Below are 20801 nucleotides of genomic sequence, written 5' to 3' on the forward strand. Positions count from 1 at the left end.
TACACTGCGCATAAATATATGAAAAAAATTATACTTAGTGGATACAATTAAAATGTATTAACACGAGTAACATAAAAATGGTTATGTAAATTTAAAATGTTCCAAAAGATAAAATGCAAATGTCTTGTACCTAAAAGTTAAATACAACTGAACTGTACTTAACAAATGTACTGTACTGGATTTTTAAAGGTTGAAGCCACTGTAACGTTATGCACAGTTTGAATATTTAATTTAGAGTTTCTTCACATACCGCTAGTGGTACCTGTATCACACTTACAGATGACGACAATGGATCCCACCTGACATTTTCTGTATCCCGACCCATGCGTTCTGAGAGCAAGTGTATTAAAGCACAGACACAGTGTAACGCGCTCATCTATTGCTTGACATAAAATGTCATAAATGCATCACAATATTGACCTTATTGTAAATAAGAAGGAAAAATAATACAATCAGATATTCATCAAACATTTCATCCTTTGCTTAGATATTCCAGTTCCTGCACTACAGTATAAAACAATCCGCATTTAGGCCTCATTAGGATAACCTGTCCTTCCTCATTTCAGCTCCCAATTGCGCCAATTAAACCACGTGGCAGGATAATCTAATCAGTGTGGCCTGCATACTTTGATTTTACCTCAAAAGAACCCTTTCAAAAGAGACAGGAGCTTCTCTTCCAATGAAAATGACCACAGGCAGTAGTAAATACACCAATAATGAAAGTGGCCCAGGTGGGATTTATTCACATGATTTTCAACATATTAATTCATACAAAAATTCCTTTCTGACACACTGTGAGTAATGATCACCATTCTATTGCAAGCTCCATTTTGTCCAGCATATTTCACTTTGGTTTGGGAAGAATGGGTACACGGGCAAAAATAGTTCTGAACATGATATGATGCAGAGATTACACTGCGTGATAGTTCGGATGTATTTCTATGTAATTCATGATAGATGCAAACGCCTCAAAAGAGGTTTGGGTAGAACCTCAAACCCTCAACGGAGTCGTCTCGACACAGGTGGCCCATCTTCTCAGCCAGTAGCAAACTGCAATAAGGAGGGAAAAGTGAATAAAGTGAACAAGAAGGCATCACCCATCTGTCTGTCCATTTTCTATATCACGTATCTCATATAAAACAAAGCAATGTAATACAGTAAATCCCCCCTCCCCCCCAAACAAGTTTTCCCCTAGAAAATAATATTTTACAGTGTCTGTCGGCATCAGAACATTTTTGTTCAATCTTTCTGTCTTTGATAATCATTAAGAGACACATCGGTGGTTCGTTTGCAAGAGGACAGCGCAAACAGTGCTAACCTTAGCCATTAGCTTCATGGACGTTTTTCGTTGCTAAAAGAAAAACACACACACACTTACTATGGCTGGCCTTTCTTTTGGGATAAGTCTTACAAAAGCCAAACAAAACAAAACAAAAGTAGAGTTATCTTTTGATGCTCACTGAACTTTTTCAGTTCAGATTTGTCTCTCTGTGATGACGAGCCCTGAAATATTTCTGTTTAACTGTGATGACCCTGATAGCGTATGTCACTAACCTTTCTCTCATTCTGCCCGCTTGTATCAGGTACCCTTGCTTCCTGTGCCACACACAACAACACTGCTACTACATTTGTTGTTTCTTTCCCCCTTTAACCATTAGTAGGTGCCTGCGCTTCCATAAGTGCAGCCAACAACGGCAAGACTTTTACATCTGCTACCATTAATTTAGTAGTACAAATACCATTAATAATGCTAAGTGACAATAGTATTTTTATTGCTATTACATATACAGTACACATTGCTACTTTATCCTTTACCCCTGCTATCCCTCTGTCAGGGGTCTGCAATAACAAATTAGCTCAAATTACCTTTCTGTTATTCTTCATAATTAATTATATACATCTATGTGATTGACACTGATCACGGTAATACTTTCTCACAATAATCACCAACATTCATTATTTTTAGAAATCTCAACACGTGTTTATATTTTCAAATGATCACTTCTACAACATTCCTAGGAAACCGCACTGTCCAGTATTCACCATGTGGGTGACCCCCTGATCTATCTGCTGTCCCTCAACCCAACCGGTAGAGGCAGACGGCCGCCCCACACTCAGTCTCGGGTCTGTTCGAGGTTTCTTCCTGAGTTGGAGTTTTCCTTTTCTTCGTCGCCTAGTGCTTTGCTCATCCAAAGTTCAGTTGGTCTCTTAATGTGTGAGGGGTGTGCCTTGAGAGAACTTTGCTGAATAAATTAAATTCAACAGAACTTCAGGGAGGTATGCAATATGTTGACATCACGCACAGTGAATGTTTTGTACAATTCGTGAAGGTTGTTTTTCCATTTTTGGGGAATACCAGTTTTGAGGTTCCACTGCACGCCGTTGTATATCAGACACTTACCGCTCCTTAGACAGAAGCACTGAGAGACCCAAGAGTTTAGCGAATTCCTCTGCTGTTAAAGATCCTTTCTCTGACACCTGATAAGGGAGGAGAAAGTGAGGCATAGTTAGTTAAAAACTGTTTGTTTAAACATGACTTGTTTCCAGATATTATTGAAGGATGTTACAGAATATCTGGGAGGGTGGAAGTAAAAAAAAAAAAAAACTACAGCGTGTTTGTAACAGTGGAGCTCACATTGTCCAGCGCTGAGGCGATCATTTCCTCTTCGCTGTGAGACTGCAGCTGGACCACCATCACGCCGCTGTCAAATACACGCAGCCTGCACGGGGGCAAAGGTTTGTGTCATGTTATAACGAATTTAGAATCTTTTGTCATGCCATTTCTTTTTTTTTTTTTGCCATTTAAGTAAAGAAGCAGTGTGTAAGACTAACAGGGAGTGTTTGGTGCAAAAACCTAGGAAGTGAAAGGAAGTGGTCAACACTTTCAAAAACAGGAAGCCTGACAGGAAAAGTCTGGCTGGTTCTTCTGTGTAGGTCAACTATTCCCACCTTCACACATACTGTGGAAGCTCCAAAGTTGAGCTCGAAAAGTGGTACAATTTGGAGTTCAACCCAAATGTTCTGGAAAAATATGTCTTAAGACTCCATCAGTGTATTTTTGTGTGTGTGCGTTTTTTGGGTGTCACCACATAAATGTACCAGTGATAGCATGACTTGTATCAGTGCATAAATCCCTTGTCACTCGAGGCAGAAGGATGCCAACAAGATCCAAAGAGTAAACATCGCATTACAATCAAAGAACCAGAAATGAAACTTACGAGGACATAGAAAAGGGGTCTGGCTGCTCAGTACAATATGATCAGTACAATTACATTTCAATTACAAGTTACAGTGCCCTACACAAATTAATTTTAATAGACAACTGCTGAGTAAACAAAAGGTTAATCGTGCTACATGGCTTTACTCATTCCAGCAGTATCTATCAAACACCACTAGGTGGCGAGATTGCTCTGAAAACACCTTCCTCTTCTCTCCATTACGTGTCTGTGAGGTGTCTTTAAATGGTAAAGCGCAGTACTTTTATTTTTGTTCTATTATATAGTGGTTAATGGCAGTTAATGTTAAAATATATTTTTACAAATATTGCCTGTGTAATTCTAGGTTTTATGATGGAAATAGTTTCAACCTGGAACTAATTAATTTATTTGATATTATCATGGAAATATTCATGGGAATCTTAAAAAAAAATACAACTCACCTCAATGGGAGCTTCAAAGACTCAAACATCTTGCATGCATTTAATAAATCTTCTGGGGACAAAAGCTGTGAGAAAGGAAATACGGTCAAAAGTTTCAGAACACCCCAATTTTTCCATTATTTTGTTTGAAATGTATGCAGTTCAATGTCACATTGTATTCTGAAATAATAGCACAGAACAAATACGTAATTCAAGTTACAACTCATTAAAGTAGCCGTCTTTGGCAGTCATAACAGCTGAACACACTCGTGGCATTCTTTCTACAATGGAAATCAAACATTCTTCCGTAAGTTCTTTTCAACTCTTTTTAGACGTTCCCATAAATGCATGGCACTTCCTTTTCTTTTACTCTTCTGTCCAGTTCATCCCAAACCAGCTCGATGTCTGGAGAGGGTGCCTTTTTTTTGTATAATTCTGAAATGTAAACTATTTTTCAGTTTGGTGTAATCTTGCCTGTTTTCTTTCAACCTGTGACACTTCACCACTTAACTTTGTACAATTTCAAGCTATTCAATGGATGTGAATGCTTGACTTGCAATAAAAAAAACATTTGGGAAAATTGGCGTGTTCTAAAACATTTCAACATTCCAAGCAAAATCCATTTAAGTTTTTATTACGTTTGTTTCGGTGGTAGGATTACCTCCATTCCTCTAGCCCGGTTGACCAGACAGTACACCTCAGTGAGCGCCATCATGCCTCCGCGTTCCTGAGAACATAGCAAATGGCAGAAATTGGTTCCCAATAAAATAAGTAAGGATTTAAGATGGCGGTCTAAATGGTATCTAATGCTTACATCCAGAGGGGCCTGGAGCATATCTCCCAGTTGTTTAGCCAGCTGCATGTGGTAATGTGTGCCTGAGCCATGTGTTTCCCTAGTGACGGGGTTAGCGATACCCATGCTGAGCAGGTATGACTTAAAGCGGATGGTCTTTAACGCAGAAATAAACAACACGTTATCATGTGTGTGTCATATGTGCAAGCGTAGAACTTGATTAGCGCCAGTTATCACCTCATCCTCTGTTATGTCCCCTTGCTTGTCTTTTATCTTGTTAGCTATAGATTTGGACAGCTCTACCATCTCTTTGGCCTGTTTGACACAGAGGAAACACACCTGATAAAAGCCACTAAATAACCAACAAAATAGGGAGCTATGATGCGTGAAACAAACAACTAGTAATTGACTATAAAATACAACAAATTGTTTTTATATAATAAAAAGATAAGAGCTGACAAGAGAAATGCAGGGCACTTTACCTTTACCATCAGCTTACTGAGATCCTCAAAGGCCTAAAAAGTAATACAATTGCCACAATTCAAGTAAATGTTTATATTCACAGCATTAATCGATTAATTGCACATGCATTTTCTTTACTTTGGCCACAACATTGGACATAACATGGTCAACCAATTTATTTTACAACACCTCTGAGATGTTTTTGTCCGTTTCTTTCCTCCTCTCCTCTATCTTTCGCTCAATGCCAACAATCCCGACTGCGCGTATCCTTCCTGCCTCCAAGACCACAATGGAAAGGAAAGGGGGAAAATGTGAACATTTTCAGCGCAAACGAAACGAGAGAGCAGGGAATAAAATGTCAGCAGCTAGCTAAATGTGTGTTTTGTGGTGATTGTTCCATACATTTAAATGCTTGCATGCATGTAATTACATTGGAGGAAACGTAAACTCATGTCATGTGAAGGACATTGTGATTAAGTAGCTAATGTTAGACTATTGCACCACATGCAATTGTCATTTTAACCAGTTGAGTTATACTTGTGAAGAAGGGGACACATGGCTGGTTCTGACACTGATTCATCTCAGTGGTTAAAAAACAAACAAACAGATGAAACAAGTCTGGATATGAATTGGATGCAGTACTGCCATGATGTGGGACATAATTTGAATAAACAAACGAGTCATCACATTTTAAGTTGCCACAGCAGGAAGGAATAGGAGGGGTGCGCTAACCTGTGGGCCGACTCCTGTTGGGATGGGTGGAGAAGCGGGTGTGTTCTCCCATCTCTTTTGAGTCATCTCCTCATTTAGCCGCCTGAAAAACTGAAGATAAAAAAAGCACAATAGCTGTTTTAAGGGGACATACTAAGGAAAACTGACTTTTTAAAGTGCTTGCACTCCAATAGTTGGGTTTCCTGAGTGCCTTCCCACCCATCAAGTGTGGAATTAAACAACCAAGTAAATCTTTTACATCAAAGTGGGCCTAATTGACAAATCACGGCCCCAACATTAAATTTTTCCACCCATGACTTGGCAGTATCCAGAGTCACTCTAAAGCAACAACCCGGTGTGGTATTTACCTCAATCTGACCATGTTCTTTAAAAGAGAGCTTGATGTAGGAAAACTTGCTGTTTTGGTAGGGACCTTGCTCCTTGTTAGCAGGTACTGGATGCAGGTGTATAACAATTTTTGCACTGCAACACATAAGAACAAAACATTCAGCAGTACACAAAATATGTTTAAGGCAAATACATGCAATGGAAATGTCACTTCCAATTAAAAACACAACATTGTGCAATGTACATAGTTACCTTTTCCCAATTCCTGCAGCCTGCTCCTCAAAAAATATGATTTGTGACAATGGCATGGAAATACAGCAGTCCTGTGAAAAACAACAGAGATCCCACCAGTCCCAAATGTGACAGATCAGTAAAATGTGTGGCGGTTGTGCTTACAATACAAAGATAAGTTCTCAGCCCCCTTACATGATTTTTACCGTCCCTCCAAATCAAGCGATGGGTGCTCAGCAAGGCAATTCCAATATCTAGTTTAGCCTATATCAGTGCAAGATACAGACTACATTAAAATATGACAAAACAGAAGCTAGATTCATGTACAATTTAAGCTATAAACAGGATTCATCGTAGAACTCGGGGAATCAAAGGTATACCTTGTCGTCACCATCATACAATCTGACGCCTCGTTGTTGTATTACTAAAGTCTCGTTAATTTCCAACAAACCGTTTGACCAATAAAACCGATCCATTTCTGTGATACTGAGGTCAGATTGTACCCTACTAAAACGCACTAGCGTCTAAGCTTGTTTACTTCCTGTTATACACTTCTAAAACGGCCCCGGCGCTGCCTTTCAAAAATTATACAGCTATACAATTAAAGCGGTTCATAAAAATATTAATTTAAATTATTATTATATATCATAAATCATATATACAATATGTTTTGGTTATAGGTTGTATTTTCTCAAATATTCTAATTTCAATGCAACAGTCTATCAGGCGTTCTTTCTAGTTACCTTGCAGAGGTCCTTGACCATGTTGACGTGACTAGCGTCAGCTGTCAGTGGAAGCTAGCATCGGTGCTATCGTCCTCGTCGCGGTTTTGTTTAAAGAAAATAAATTTTTATCCCATTGTTTCAACATTTTCTGGTACCGGGTTTAAAAGATAACAAATAAAACAGACCAGCAAACTCGTTTTTCCCAGTGCATAACGCCTTTTCGTTCAACTAGTCGTAAACGGTGCAGCTAAAGTTGACTAGCTTGTTGTTAGGAATGTGCACTGCACTCGTTATTGTCGCTATTCTTTTTTGGGGGGAAGTCATTGTTCCAACTGGAGGAAAGTTGTGTTGCGTGCGATCAATGAGAAGTGCCTGAAATTAACTGATATTATTAAATGCTTTTGAATATGCTTTCTTATACTAATATATTCGGGCCAGAATTGTTTGGCCTTATATACTTTAAGTCATCTTAAATTATCGTGAACAGCGGTATCAGATCTATTTTGAATTTGGGATTTACCACGCATGTGATACATTTAAAAACAGGCGAAATTTTAATTCGATTATCATGGATAAGAAATCATTTGACATAGTCTTGGATGAAATAAAGAAGGTAAAATTTGCTTAGTCACAAGTCACACAGTAGTAATGATAAACAGTCAAATCATTCATAAGCCTTTTTGGTTGCTCCATTTGTTTATCATTCAGTGTGTCCTGACTGATCAACGGATTAAAGCCATTGAGCAGGTTCATGGATACTTTTCCAGCGAACAGGTAATAAGCAGTTGTATATGATTAATCGACCCGCTCGCAAACTGCAGTACTAAGCAGCATATAGTATGTCTAGTGTTGTAAGATGTCTTCTTGAACATCTGCAGGTCATGGACATATTGAAATACTTCTCTTGGGCAGAACCACAAATTAAAGCAGTAAAAGCTCTGCAGCATGTAAGTAATGTTTTATAGAACATGGTTAGTCAATCTGTATTATATAAAATCTATAAAAACGAATTAACGTAAACTGAAGTTATAATTCTAAAGATAAAAACATGTAAAACGCATGTAGTCTTGCCATTTTGTCATCTGCCATGTATAATAGATTCTTCTTCTTGTAGAAAATGGTTGCAATCCCCACCACCAAAGTTGCCAACATTCTGAATTGCTTCACATTTTCAAAGGACAGACTTATTGTCTTGGAGCTGATCGCTTTGTGAGTGCATCAGTTAATATAACGCTGAGGCAATTGGATGATCATCCTGTTCAGTGTGTTTGGGTTTGAAATTGCTAGGTTTCTCCATTCCTTTGCAGGAACATTTCAGATGCCCACAATTACCGTCCTGTGGAAGATATGTTTCGCATACACTTGTCGGAGAAGAAGCGCGCACGCAGGATCCTGGAGCAGGTATTTAAATGAATTATACCCTTTTTTTTCTTGACATTAAGAAGTCAACTGCAAGTTTACATGTAAATGCATTGTATAGGGCAGAACGGTGTTAGAGTGGTTAGCACGTATGCCAGACAGTTTTGAGGTTCAGGGTTGAACCTGTCTGGCATTTGGATGTTTTCCCCATGCTTGTAGGAGTTTTCTCCTTGTACTCCTTGTACTCTGACTTGCTCCCACATTTAAGCATACATGGTGAATTATTGAGAATCAGCACCACCAAATCTGAGACCATGGTCCTCACTCGGAAAAGGGTGGAGTGCCCTCTCCGGATCGGGGTTGAGATCCTGCCCCAAGTGGAGGAGTTCAAATATCTTGGGGTCTTGTTCACGAGTGAGGGAAGAATGGAACGGGAGATCGACAGGCGGATCGGTGCAGCGTCTGCAGTGATGCGGACTTTGTATCGGTCCGTTATGGTGAAGAAGGAGCTAAGCCGAAAAGCGAAGCTCTCGATTTACCGGTCGATCTATGTTCCTAGACTCACCTATGGTCACGGGCTATGGGTCGTGACCAAAAGAACACAATACAAGCGACCGAAATGAGTTTGCTCCGCAGGGTGTCCGGGCTCTCCCTTAGAGATAGGGTGAGAAGCTCGATGATCCGGGACAGGCTCAGAGTAGAGCCGCTGCTCCTCCGCATTGAGAGGAGCCAGATGAGGTGGCTCGGGTATCTGATTAGGATGCCTGCCAGGTGAGTTGTTCCGGGCACGTCCCACCGGGAGGAGACCCCTGGGACGACCCAGGACACGCTGGAGAGACTATGTCTCTCGGCTGTCCTGGGAATGCCTCGGGATGTAGTGGCTGGGGAGAGTGAAGTCTGGGCTTCCCTGCTGAAGCTGCTGCCCCCGTGACCCGACCCCGGATAAGCGGAGGAAAATGGATGGATGGATGTTGAATTATTTGAATATAAGTTGGCAATCGGTGAATGTGAATAGCTGTTTGTCTATCTGCGTACTTGATTTGCTTGCAACCAGTCCAGAGTGTACACTGCCTCTCATTCAAAGTCAGCTGGGATAGGCTCCACCATACGTGCGGTAGAAAATTGATGTATTCTGAAGAAGAAGATATTGTTTCCCCACAATATATTATTTTTTTAACGTTACTTGTCATCTCTACTAACATACAGGATTAAGTGACACACCGTTTTCTTTTTTCACTAGGTATGTAAAGTTGGTTGCAAGGCTCCTGTAGCCATGATCTCATCCTGCGGTATGATACCAGGAAATCCATATCCAAAAGGCAGACCCAGTCTAGTTACTGGCACATTCCCAGTAAGTACCGAGTTCCATGTTGAGATGTTTCTACGTCAATTCTGCAGACTTTGAAGCACTGGGATCGGTGTCACAATTTGCTCTGCTCAACCACACACCCTTATAATACCGAAAACGCCATGAAATGCCTACGACGCACCCTTAAAATTGAAGGCAATCACATGAGATTGGAGTAGATAACTTTTTTTGGGGGGGGGGGGGGGGGGGGGCACTTTGTGCTGTTTCTACTTGTTTATTTCATACAGTAAGGTTGGCAGTTTTTATTTTCTCTCATAAATGTGTGCATAATATTTGCTTATTTATAAACCAGTGCATGCAATAGACTCTTTTACACTCTGCACATTACACTGTTCTGGAGGTGTCTCTTTACTGAGCTGATAAGTGATTGTCAGTGATACCCATAATAAATGCAAGTAATTAAGATTCCTCAAGTTAATAATTTAGAGTTTAGGTCTCTGAAGTGTGATGAAGGACTGGACCAAATCACTGAGTGTGTTCTCCTTGTAATTACAGGGAATCCCTCCAATAAAGAAAGAAGGAGAGAAGAAAGATGACACTTCTAACAGTATGGAGGGGAAAGGGATTGCTGCTCGAATAATCGGACCCTCCAAACCTGTAAGTAATGGGATTGTGTAATGTTAAAATCAATTTGTACGGCTGCAAAGTGAGAATGTCTTTGTGCACAACTTGCACAATTGATCAATTTCTCTGCATTTTATGGCTCAAGGGTGACTGGATCAGTCACAAAGTAGAGCTGCCTTTTGTGTGAATGACCTCTTTTCATTTTAGTGTGACTTGTCTTGTAGTTCCCTTCAAGCTACAATCCCCATCGGCCCGTGCCCTACCCCATACCTCCGTGCAGACCCCATTCTACCATTGCACCAAGTAAGAAGCAACGCACAAACACACTAAGCTATCTTCTGTAGACAAATGACAAAAAAAAAGTCCAAAACTGGTGAGTGGTGGCGGGAAAGTCAGATACTGTTTGATTACGGTATAGTTACTTTGTAGGTGGTACAGTGTGTGTGTGACTGTGATGGACAATGACAATATTTGCAACTGCTACACAGGTGCGTATAACAACGCCGGCCTTGTTTCTATGGGAGGGGTCATAACGGCCAATGTGCCCCCTCCCCCATACAACTCTGCCCACAAACTAGCAGGTATGGTTCAGCAGAGAAGCGCGTATGTGTGTGAGCAAGTAGAAACCCTTTTGAAGCCCACTGCCTGAGATGCTGGCATGCTGCTTACTTGCGCTTCTGCAGCATTAATGCCCTTTCACTTTCAGGTGCACAATATGCTTTTTTTAATTTCAGGTGCACTGAATGACCAGAAAATGAAAACTCCTGGTACATATCAAGGCTGTAGAGTTTTCCAATTTAATTCAGTGCTAATTTCAATACAGTGCAAAGATGCCAACCTTCACAATTTCCTGGAATGAACTGGAGGTGAAAATCACTCCCAATTTCAAGCGAATTCACGAGTGAGCTGAATCGGCGACTAATTTTTTCGTAGCACTATTTAAAACATCTCTGACAAGTACCGTATTTTCACGACCATACGGCGTACCGTATTAAAAGGCGCAGGCATGGTAAAACATATGTTAGCTTAAAACGTACGGCAGCATTCATGCACGCTAAAACATACGCGAGCATGTATGTTTTTAAAAAGGCAGCGGGAGCAAAACTGTTGTTCGGTTGCCAGGGGGCTGTTCAGGAATGATGCTTCTCCCAGCTGTTCTTTGATCATTAAGCTATTGCTCAAGTTGGTCTTCCAGCTCGGGCCACCGCGCCTTTTTTCCGCGGAAACTCAGCTTTGTCTTCTTGACTTGGCGAAGCTCGTTTTCCTGCTTCCTCCACTCGCAAACCATGGATTTGTTGATCTTGAATTCTCTCGCGGCTGCTGGATTCCCATGTTCCTCCGCATAACTGATAGCTTGGAGTTTTAACTGTGCTTCGTTAGTGTGTCTCTTCGTAGGTACCATTTTCAGGGATCCTTAGCCAAACCGATGTTGTTTTGCACAATGCACATACCAGCACTATATACCTACTGGGGAAGGGCCTTTGGCGTCTTCTCTCACGCGCACCTTTCCCCCTTTAACGTCCGCATGCTGTCCTCAGTCACGTTCGCCTTTCCTCTATATAAGCAGCGTGTCGGCAGGAAATGCTCCCAGTCAGTCAAGCGGAGGGCTCATCAAAGTCACACAACAACATTTACAGATTTTGGAACTCGGTGCACACATAAGGCGCGCCGCATTATAAGGCGCCCCCCGTCCATTTGGGAGAAAATGTAAGACTTTTAAGTGCGCCTTATGGTCGTGAAACTACAGTACAAGTTACTTAACTTGAACACAGTAAATTTAGATCGTTACGACCAACCTCTGGTTATTTTGGAAGGATCTATTCATCGCCCCTGTTGGGAATCAGAAACATCGGCATCTTTGACATTGATTTCTGTGTTTGGATTTCTTGATGGACAGAAAGTTTACTGCAGTACAATACAATACCATCCCAAAGTACAGCCTGAATTGTAGTTACTATATTTCCTCATTTAGTGGACAGGAGTGACATTTACTCAACTACAGAGTACCAGGCATTCATAAGAGGGAGCCCTTCAGTTGTACGAGTACATTTTAATGATGCAATTACATAATATTTAATATTTTCAAATAGCTTATGCTCCTGAATGATCCTCATTACATACATTAGCACTTTCTCTCTAAACTCTCGATAAACTTCAGCTTTACCAATGCCATGTCTACTCTTCAGACACAAATGGTAGTGGCATAGTCAAGGTATCTGAGGAAATATTCTAACTGCATCAATATTGTGCTGTGTTTTTTGGTCAGTCAATGTAGATATTCATTTTATTATTTCGTTGCTTATGGCACAAATAGCTTCAGACTAATGCCATTACTGGCCTTCTTTCTGGATTCATGCTTGCAGCTCATGAGAGGACTCTTAACTTGCATCACTTTGTTCTTTTTTATTTTTTTTACGGAAAATCCATGTTTCAGGGCCTTTGGGGTGGGGGGGGGGGGTCATGTGGCCAAAACCACAAATAAAGTCATTATTTTTTTTGATATTTCTTATTGTCAAACAAAGTGGAAGATATAAGTCCAGTTAATAGCTGAATTCGCAATGGAACCATGATGATAAGACAACCCCCCCAAAGGTAACCTTTAAATTTGCACGTGGGGAATCACTCTATTCTCTATTCTTTCTACTTTCTCTTTTTTATATGTTGGACTGTAACATCCTTGACTATTCAATACAGACAAGACAGACAGACATTTTCCCCATTGAAGTGAATTGAAATGTCATAACTGTAATCCATTCCAGCCCCCAAAAACCACCACCATATTTTGAATAAAGAGAAATAGCACTGTAGTGTATAAAACCATAGGAGAATGGAAACAACTGGGGGGAAAAAAACTAGTTTTATAAAGGCTAAATACTGTAATATTTCTGTTGGATGTATACCTTTCAGAGGTGTAGCCTAGTGAGTGATGTTTTTTTCTCAAATCACTCGAGAAGCGGGGTATCTGAATCTCGCATGTAATGTAAATTGTTGCTAATAACCACATAGAAAAATCAACCAAGCAATGGCTTGTAACTCGAAAAACAACAAACAAGTTGGAGCACTTGTAAATGATTGTACCATTTCATTGGTGATTTTAAAAAGTATACAGTGGTGCCTTGACATACAAGGGCCTTGACTTGTGATTTTATTTTTCCAAGATTTGAGCTGTCACTTGACCTTTTTTTTTTTTGTCTTGAAAGACGAGCAAAATTTGAGATACAAGCCCACTTCAGACCCCCACAGCTAGATGGCGACGGCACACTTCAAAATATCTAGCCACCATCAATTCACATTGGTTTCCTTGCAGTGGAAGTACAAAATCAGTTTGTGGCAGTAATGTGCCATTAAGATGATTTGCCATCTACCAATAGACCCCGCAGAAGAAGAAAAACATGGGAGGACAATACAGTGGTGCAGTCATGTTTTGTGCTCACATTTTCCGTGCTTGCAGGTTATGTGGAAAGCAAATGTTATTACTGTGGGATTTTGTGCAATACAATACTGTTGAGTACAATAGTTCTTTAAAAAATCATGTTAAAAATGTTTGGGGTTGTTTTTGAGGGGCCTGGAATGGATTAAATGTATTCCCATTCTTTTTAATAGGAATAGATGATTTGAGTGTTTTGAGATACAAGTGTGGTCAGAGAACAAATTCAACTCGTATCTCAAGGCAACACTAGTCATGTCTTGTGAGGACAGTAATCTTGATGTCTTTTCATCATTAGGCTACGCCAAACCAGGCAATCCCCAGAACAAGACACCAGGAGTCAACAGCGTGCCGCTGCTAATTCCTCATGGCTCCACCCCGTCCACCCCAGCCCCACCGCAGGCCTCCCCTTCTCAGCCACCCCCTACAACTCCCATCACACCTGTTTTTCCCGGCATGGTGCCCTCTCACCACTCTCCGTCACACGCTCCGTCACCATCTGTCATTAAAGCAGGTCCGCAGACCCCTACACCATCTTCTGTCATAAAAGCCCACACCCCCTCAGGTACCCCTTGTGGAACTCCTGTTCTTGGCAGTGGGGGCTTCTCCCCTTCGCCTTTCCATTCTCATTCTCAACCAGGCACCCCGGCCACCTCCCGCGGCGGCGCCGATGTCCTGTCTCAGATGAACTCCATGGGATCAAATCAGCAGAGGCCTTTTTCCCAGTCTACAGACCACCCTTTTCAGAGTGTACAACCACAAGCAGGTAACCACTCTGGCTCAGTGATCCGTAGCTACACCCCCTCTGAAACGCCATCTAATGCCGCTGGGTCCTCCACTCCAGTGGTTCCGAGTTGTTCCACCCCAGGCCCCAGCCCCAAACCCTCCCCTGCCCACTCTGCCCAGGCTCAGGCGGCCATGGGCCCGCCTGGACTCCTTCAGCACGAGCAGCAACGTGCAGCCATCAGTAGACACAGTGGGGGTGGCGGCAGTGGCAGTAACAGCCCCGTGCCCTCCGCTTTCAAGGGGACATCTCGCTCTAGCACGCCGTCTCTTAGCCCTCTGGTGGTACCGGGTTCAGCCCAGGCTGCACTGGCCCGTTCCCTGGGGCTCTCGCACCCCCCAGGCTCTCCTCAAGTCTCCCTCGCCAGTCCCGTCGCCATCAGCGGCCTCCAGGCTTTGTCTGCCAGCCCAGGACCACCTCACTATCCTGGGCTGTCCTCTTTCCCTGCTCTTTCCTCCTCCCTCCCTCCTACCTCCATCTCCTCATCAAGCAACATCTCAAACCCTTCCCCCAACTCCATCTTCCACAGCCTGGCTCCCAATGCTGCACCTAGTGCGGCATCTCCTTTCAGCCTAGCCCTCACCTCTGCTCCCTCTGTATTCCCAGGCCTTCCGCCTGGTGCAAGCCCCGCTGCTTTCACAGGTTTGGGAGTTTCAGGAGGGCACGGTGCAGGGAGCCCCGTGTTGCCTTCATTCATGGGATTACCAGGAGCCTCAACGTCCTCCATTGCGTCGGTCGCACCAATGCAAGCGGCTGTAGCGGCGGCGGCAGCGGCAGCCGGTGTTCCAGCATCATCTCCGGTTTTACCCGGTTTTGCATCTGCCTTCAGCTCCAACTTCCAGCCTGGGTATGTCAGACGTTTATTTAACTAATGATTCCCAACCAAACCAGTGTGCAGCGGCACATAAATTTGCGAGATTATCAGGTGTACAATGGGAAATTGTCGTATTTCATTTAATTGTTCTGAAAATGATTTCTTTACTACAAATAATGTATCTTTGTTCCTCTATCAATGTCATCATCAGGGATGCTACGGGAAATGATCTGATTTCACTTAATTTGTCCGAAAATTATTATTTATTAATTGCAAATACACCTTTTATCATCTATCCATACCAACCATGTTTAGTGACAGACAAAACGATTAAATGCTCTTCCACTAGATGGCAGAAGGTACATGATTAAGCTGTGCATCTGTTGCCATTTATACAACAAAATAAATTATGGCAGGCACACACTGAGTAAGTAAATTTTAAATTCAGTCAATTAAGACAAGATCATCAATATTTCAGTATATGTACTTTTTGTGACATTTTTGTTTGGTTGTATGCCGTCAGATTTTTCTGATCTAAAATATGTGCTTTGGCCAAATCACCATTGGGAATTATTCTTAGACAGCTGCATTTGCGGCAGGGCTCCTTTTATTGACTGGTCCAGGGTGTAACGCACCTCTCGTCAAGTCAGTTGGGATAGATAGGCTTCCGTTTTTCTGTCACCCGAATGACAAGCGGTGTAGAAAACTATTTACACTCGCATTCACATCTATAGACAATTTAGAGCCTTCACTTAACTTAACATGCATGTTTTGGGAATGTGGGGGGAAGCCGGAGTGCCAGAAGAAAACCCAGGCAAGCATGGGGAGAACACAGGAAGGCCTGAGACGAGATTTCAACCCAAAACCGCCGAAGAGAGGCAGACGTGCTAACCACGAGGCAACTGTGCTACTTCTGTTCAGATTTGTAATGAATTTTATGATGCCATAGAAATAGCTAGGGGAAGTTAGGGGCTAGGGGAAGTAAAAGTAGACAGCTAAGATAATGTGGTTACACAAGTGTGCTGTGTTCAGAAATAAGCAATCACATTCAAATTCATGTAAAATGGGTGTCCGCTCATACCTGTCACCATTTAAAGTACCGCCAATTAATTTCCGGCACGTCATGCCTGTTCAGTACTTGTGCAAACATTCTCTTGTCTTCTTCATAGGTCTGTGCTATGGGGTTAGGCTGGAAACCTTATCTTGCCAAGAAAAACATCCAATTCTGGCTATATTTTGCAAAAACACTTGACATCTCTCAAACTTCTTCTTTTCCTTTCGGCTTGTCCCTTTAGGGGTCGCCACAGCGCGTCATCCTTTTCCATGTAAGCCTATCTCCTGCATCCTCCTCTCGAACACCAACTGCCCTCATGTCTTCCCTCATGACATCCGTCAACCTTGTCTTTGGTCTTCCTCGAGCTCTCTTGCCTGGCAGCTCCATCCTCATCATCCTTCTACCAATATACTCACTATTTCTCCTCTGGACGTGTCCAAACCATCAAAGTCTGCTCTCTCTAACTTTGTCTCCAAAACATCGAACCTTGGCTGTCCCTCTGATGAGCTCATTTCTAATTTTATCCAACCTGGTCACTCCGAGAGCGAACCTCAACATCTTCATTTCCGCTGCTTCCTGTTGTCTCTTCAGTGCCACTGTCTCTAATCCGTACATCATGGCTGGCCTCAGCACTGTTTTATAAAAAGTGTTCCGACAGCCATTTGCATCCTTTTTGAAAAGTCTGCCACCATCTGTCCCTCCAAGTTCCTTTTCTGGTTGCCGTACTTACCCATCACTTCTTCATCACGCCTATATCCTTCACCAACATGTCCATTACAATCTGCACCAATCATGACTCTCTCTCTGTCTGGGATGCTCAGAACTACTTTGTCTAGCTCCTTCCAGAATTTCTCTTTCACCTCAAGGTCACATCCTACCTGTGGGGCATAGCCACTAATCACATTATACGTAACACCCTCCATTTCAAGTTTCAGCCTCATCACTCGATCTGATACTCTTTTCACCTCCAAGACATTCTTAGCCAACTCTTTGAAAATAATCCAGACTCCATTTCTCTTCCTATCTACACCAGGGTAAAATAATTTAAATCCTTCCCCTAAACTTCTAGCTTTACTGCCTTTCCACCTGGTCTCCTGGACACACAATATATCAACCTTTCTCCTAATCATCATGTCAACCAACTCCCGAGATTTTCTTGTGAGAGTCCCAGTTGTCTATGGATACATGATGTCTGGCATTTCTAATTCCTTCCACATTGTCCCACAGGTCCCACTGCACACAAATGGAATAAGTTGCCAAGTTGCCAACAGCCCCAAGTGTGAATGTTTTGAATTCCAGGTTAAAAACTCTTCTTTTTATCCCTCATGCTTTTTAGAGCATTTCCGCTTTTAAATGATCTTTCTTGCACTGTATCCTTATTTAATTCAGTTTTTATTTTCCTCTTTGTTTTAAATGTTTATAAGTTGTTGTTTTTAAATGCTTTTAATTTTGTAAAGCAGATTGAGTTACCTTGTGTATAAAATGCGCTATATAAATAAATTAGCTTTGCTCGGAAGACAAAAAAAAAAAAAGAAAATATCAGGAAGATAAGAAGGGGAAATAATCTTTTCAAGTGTACTCTGCCCTCGGTGCAGTGTGTGGACTTTGTCTCCAGTAGCCCTACCCTATGATTATTGTGAGCTATGAGTTTTTAAAACTTAATGAACTCAAGCCACTCCCTGAAGTTAACATGGGACACACTCCTGCTCCAATGACAGATTTTTGTGATGTAAAAAATGAGACGCAGATAAATCATTGAAAAACTTTTTTCACCAATGAGACCTATAAACCTGTACAACTCACTAGATTTTCCCCCAAAAGAATTTAAGGGGCAGGGAGAAAAAAAAATACAAAATATACAATAACTAGTTTGCATAAATATGCACACCCTCAAACTAATACTGTGTTGCAGCACCTTTGGCTTTTATTAGCGCGCTCAATCTTTTTGGGTAGGGGTATCATTGTGGCACATTTTGATGTGACAATATTTGGCCACATATGAAAAAGACAAGATTGTTGTCACGTACTAAACAAGCCAGTACTTGCTGGAAATGTCTTCAGCTCCTTAAATGTTTCTGTAAGCCTCTTGACAGCCTTCCTGACCAGTTTTTTTCTTGTCATATACATTTTGGAGGGCTATCCAGTTCTTGGTAATGTGAGTGTCGTGCCATTTCTCCACTTGATGATGATTGTCTACACTGTGTTCTATGGTATACTGTATTTAATGCCTTGGAAATTATATTGTACGGTTCTCCTGACAGATACCTTTGAACAGCGAAATCCCTCAGATGCTGTGGAAGCTCTCTGAGGACCATGACTTGTGCTGTAAAATGGGATGACAAAAATGTCAGGAAAAGCCCACTAGAACATCTGAAATTAAGTTGGAGTTGATCAGAGGCACTTAAAATGGTGGCCAGTGTGTGCTGACTCCAATTTAACATTAGTATGAATGTGTTTGGTTAGTTCTGAACACAGCTACCAATTATTAGGGTGTTCACACTTGTGCAACGACATTATCTGTTGTTTATTTTTACTTTAAATTGAGTTGCACAAGTCATAGGTCACATTAATGGTGTAAAAAGTTTTGAAATGATCTAGACTGGTCTCATTTGTTTATGTCACAAAAACCTGGCATTTGAACAGTGGCTGAATATAATAGGGACATATTTGCTTTGTAAGACAAAACATCGTGTGGTTGTATAAAAATACACTTTCTCACAAACGTTTCCCATGATGTAGTGATACAATACATGCATGAGTCTGATATTAGTAGTACGGTGGTAATAATAAATATATGGTGATTTTGGTACATGTATTCCAGTTTGAGCGGCGGCCTCCAAGCTCCAGCAAGCAGCGCCTTCCCGGGCCTGCTGTCCTTTCCAGGTGTCCCAGGCTTTTCTTCCGCTGCCTCCCCTGCCGCTCTCAGTAACCTCCACAATCCAGCCATGCAGCCTGCCGTGCTGCAGGTACACACACACACACACACACACACACATACAGTTTCATACAATACTCGGAAAATGTAGGGACAATCAGCTTTTAGGGGAAATTTCAGGCTGAGTCTAAAATGCACTAACCCTTAGAGGTGAAGTTAATTTGACCTTCTCTAAACTTTCTCTGCACGTCCAACTGGTGTTTCAGTACTTTTATGTACAACTTGCTGTTCTCTAACAAGGAATTGAATTTCCTGGTTCATTTCCTGGGATATGCTCCAGCACGCCCGCGTCATCAGCAGGTTTCAACAGAGATCCAGAGAAGCTTGATGAGCCACAGAAAGGCATAGAAGTTCATCTTTAAGGGGTGTACTGTCGTGCCTTTTAGGTTCTTCCTAAAATTTCACCCGAAAGCCCAATATCCCTAACATTTTGTGTGTAGTGTACGCACAGAAACTATCTCTGGTTGTTTGAGGTGTCTGTATGTTAAGTTTAATAAATAATTCTCGTTTTCCAGGCTCATCCAACATCCGCTTTGGAGGGCTTACCTCCTCAACCCAACGTGTTCACCAACTACTCCGCAGGCCCAGGAAACCCCTTCCCCCTCCAGCCGGGCCTGCACCCCCAGTTGGGTTGGCAGTGATACCTGCCTTAATTTTGGCTCTGTTCGTCTCCTGTGATTGCATACTGACCTCCCTTTCAATGCCCTGTCTGGACCTTCAGCAAATTGTTTTCGTCTCTGAACTGAAGACGCAAGACTGTGAAATGAAATGAGTGAACAATAGTATGTGTGTTATTCATAGTGAACAGATGTAAATATCAACTTTTTTTTTGTTTTGTTTTTTTAAGTAGACTGTAAGTCCTTTATATGTCAGCGTTGTCTTGTCGCCAATTTCACCAATATGAATTACGGTAAGTGAAAATGAATTGTCTATGGATACATGATGCCATGTAATGACATGACTATTTAATGTGGGAGTTGTTGACAACTGCTCTCATGTTAATACATTGATGAAATCAAACACTGTATGGGCATGTATTGTTAAACTGAAACATAGCGTATAGAGTTTTGTAGTATTTTTTTTCAACTATGGAGTTTTTAAATTCTTATTTCAGTGAGTGAAACTTATTCGCTGCTGTCACAAGTACTTTTTGATTCAAAGTATTATACCTTTTACTGTCCCTTGATTTACATTTTAATACCTACTGTTACTTTCAGGGATGTTGTCCTTTTGTTAGTCTTTTTCGTTTCACCGGATATGAATTTCTTTTATTACTTTAGTCAGTAAACCAACTGGTGCTGTAACTTCTGCTCTATTTGTGTTATGCCGTGTTACAACTGTGCCAAGCCCCTTCAATGAAATGAGGTGGACTGAATAAATGGAAGTCACTGATGGTATAGTGGTACACTCCCGTGACTTTGATGCGGGCAGCCTGGGTTCAGTTTCCACTCAGTGACGGTGTGAATGTGAATGCGGATGGTTGTCCGTGTCTATATGTGCCCTGCGACTGACTGGCGACCAGTTCAGTGTGTAGTCCGCCTTTCGCCCGAAGTCAGCTGGGATAGGCTCCAGCGCCCCGCGACCCTAA

General features: G+C 41.8%; 2 protein-coding genes across 4 annotated transcripts; one reads left to right on the top strand and one right to left on the bottom strand.

Annotated features, from left to right (window-relative positions):
* Nucleotides 1–714: 714 nt before the first annotated feature.
* On the bottom strand, nucleotides 715–6711 carry vps36 (vacuolar protein sorting 36 homolog). Of its 2 annotated transcripts, XM_061702324.1 has the most exons (14): nucleotides 6563–6711; nucleotides 6378–6446; nucleotides 6204–6274; nucleotides 5972–6086; nucleotides 5625–5714; nucleotides 5082–5168; nucleotides 4913–4945; nucleotides 4668–4745; nucleotides 4452–4586; nucleotides 4299–4364; nucleotides 3659–3723; nucleotides 2636–2720; nucleotides 2402–2478; nucleotides 715–1050 (listed from the first exon to the last, which is right to left on the bottom strand). In XM_061702324.1, exons 1-14 carry the CDS (start codon nucleotides 6656–6658, stop codon nucleotides 969–971), a joined length of 1149 nt encoding a protein of 382 aa, XP_061558308.1. In that variant the 5' UTR covers nucleotides 6659–6711; the 3' UTR covers nucleotides 715–968. The 2 variants fall into 2 exon arrangements, with proteins under 2 accessions (XP_061558308.1, XP_061558309.1); XM_061702325.1 differs by lacking the exons at nucleotides 4452–4586; nucleotides 4668–4745.
* Nucleotides 6712–6960: 249 nt separating this feature from the next.
* On the top strand, nucleotides 6961–20640 carry proser1 (proline and serine rich 1). Of its 2 annotated transcripts, XM_061703052.1 has the most exons (12): nucleotides 6961–7520; nucleotides 7616–7681; nucleotides 7786–7854; nucleotides 8022–8116; nucleotides 8215–8308; nucleotides 9507–9617; nucleotides 10131–10232; nucleotides 10424–10502; nucleotides 10688–10780; nucleotides 13925–15257; nucleotides 19100–19244; nucleotides 19729–20640. In XM_061703052.1, exons 1-12 carry the CDS (start codon nucleotides 7476–7478, stop codon nucleotides 19852–19854), a joined length of 2358 nt encoding a protein of 785 aa, XP_061559036.1. In that variant the 5' UTR covers nucleotides 6961–7475; the 3' UTR covers nucleotides 19855–20640. The 2 variants fall into 2 exon arrangements, with proteins under 2 accessions (XP_061559036.1, XP_061559037.1); XM_061703053.1 differs by lacking the exon at nucleotides 10688–10780.
* Nucleotides 20641–20801: the final 161 nt, after the last annotated feature.

The sequence above is a fragment of the Phycodurus eques genome, chromosome 17 (assembly GCF_024500275.1).
Source record: "Phycodurus eques isolate BA_2022a chromosome 17, UOR_Pequ_1.1, whole genome shotgun sequence".
Classification (NCBI taxonomy): Eukaryota; Metazoa; Chordata; class Actinopteri; order Syngnathiformes; family Syngnathidae; genus Phycodurus; species Phycodurus eques.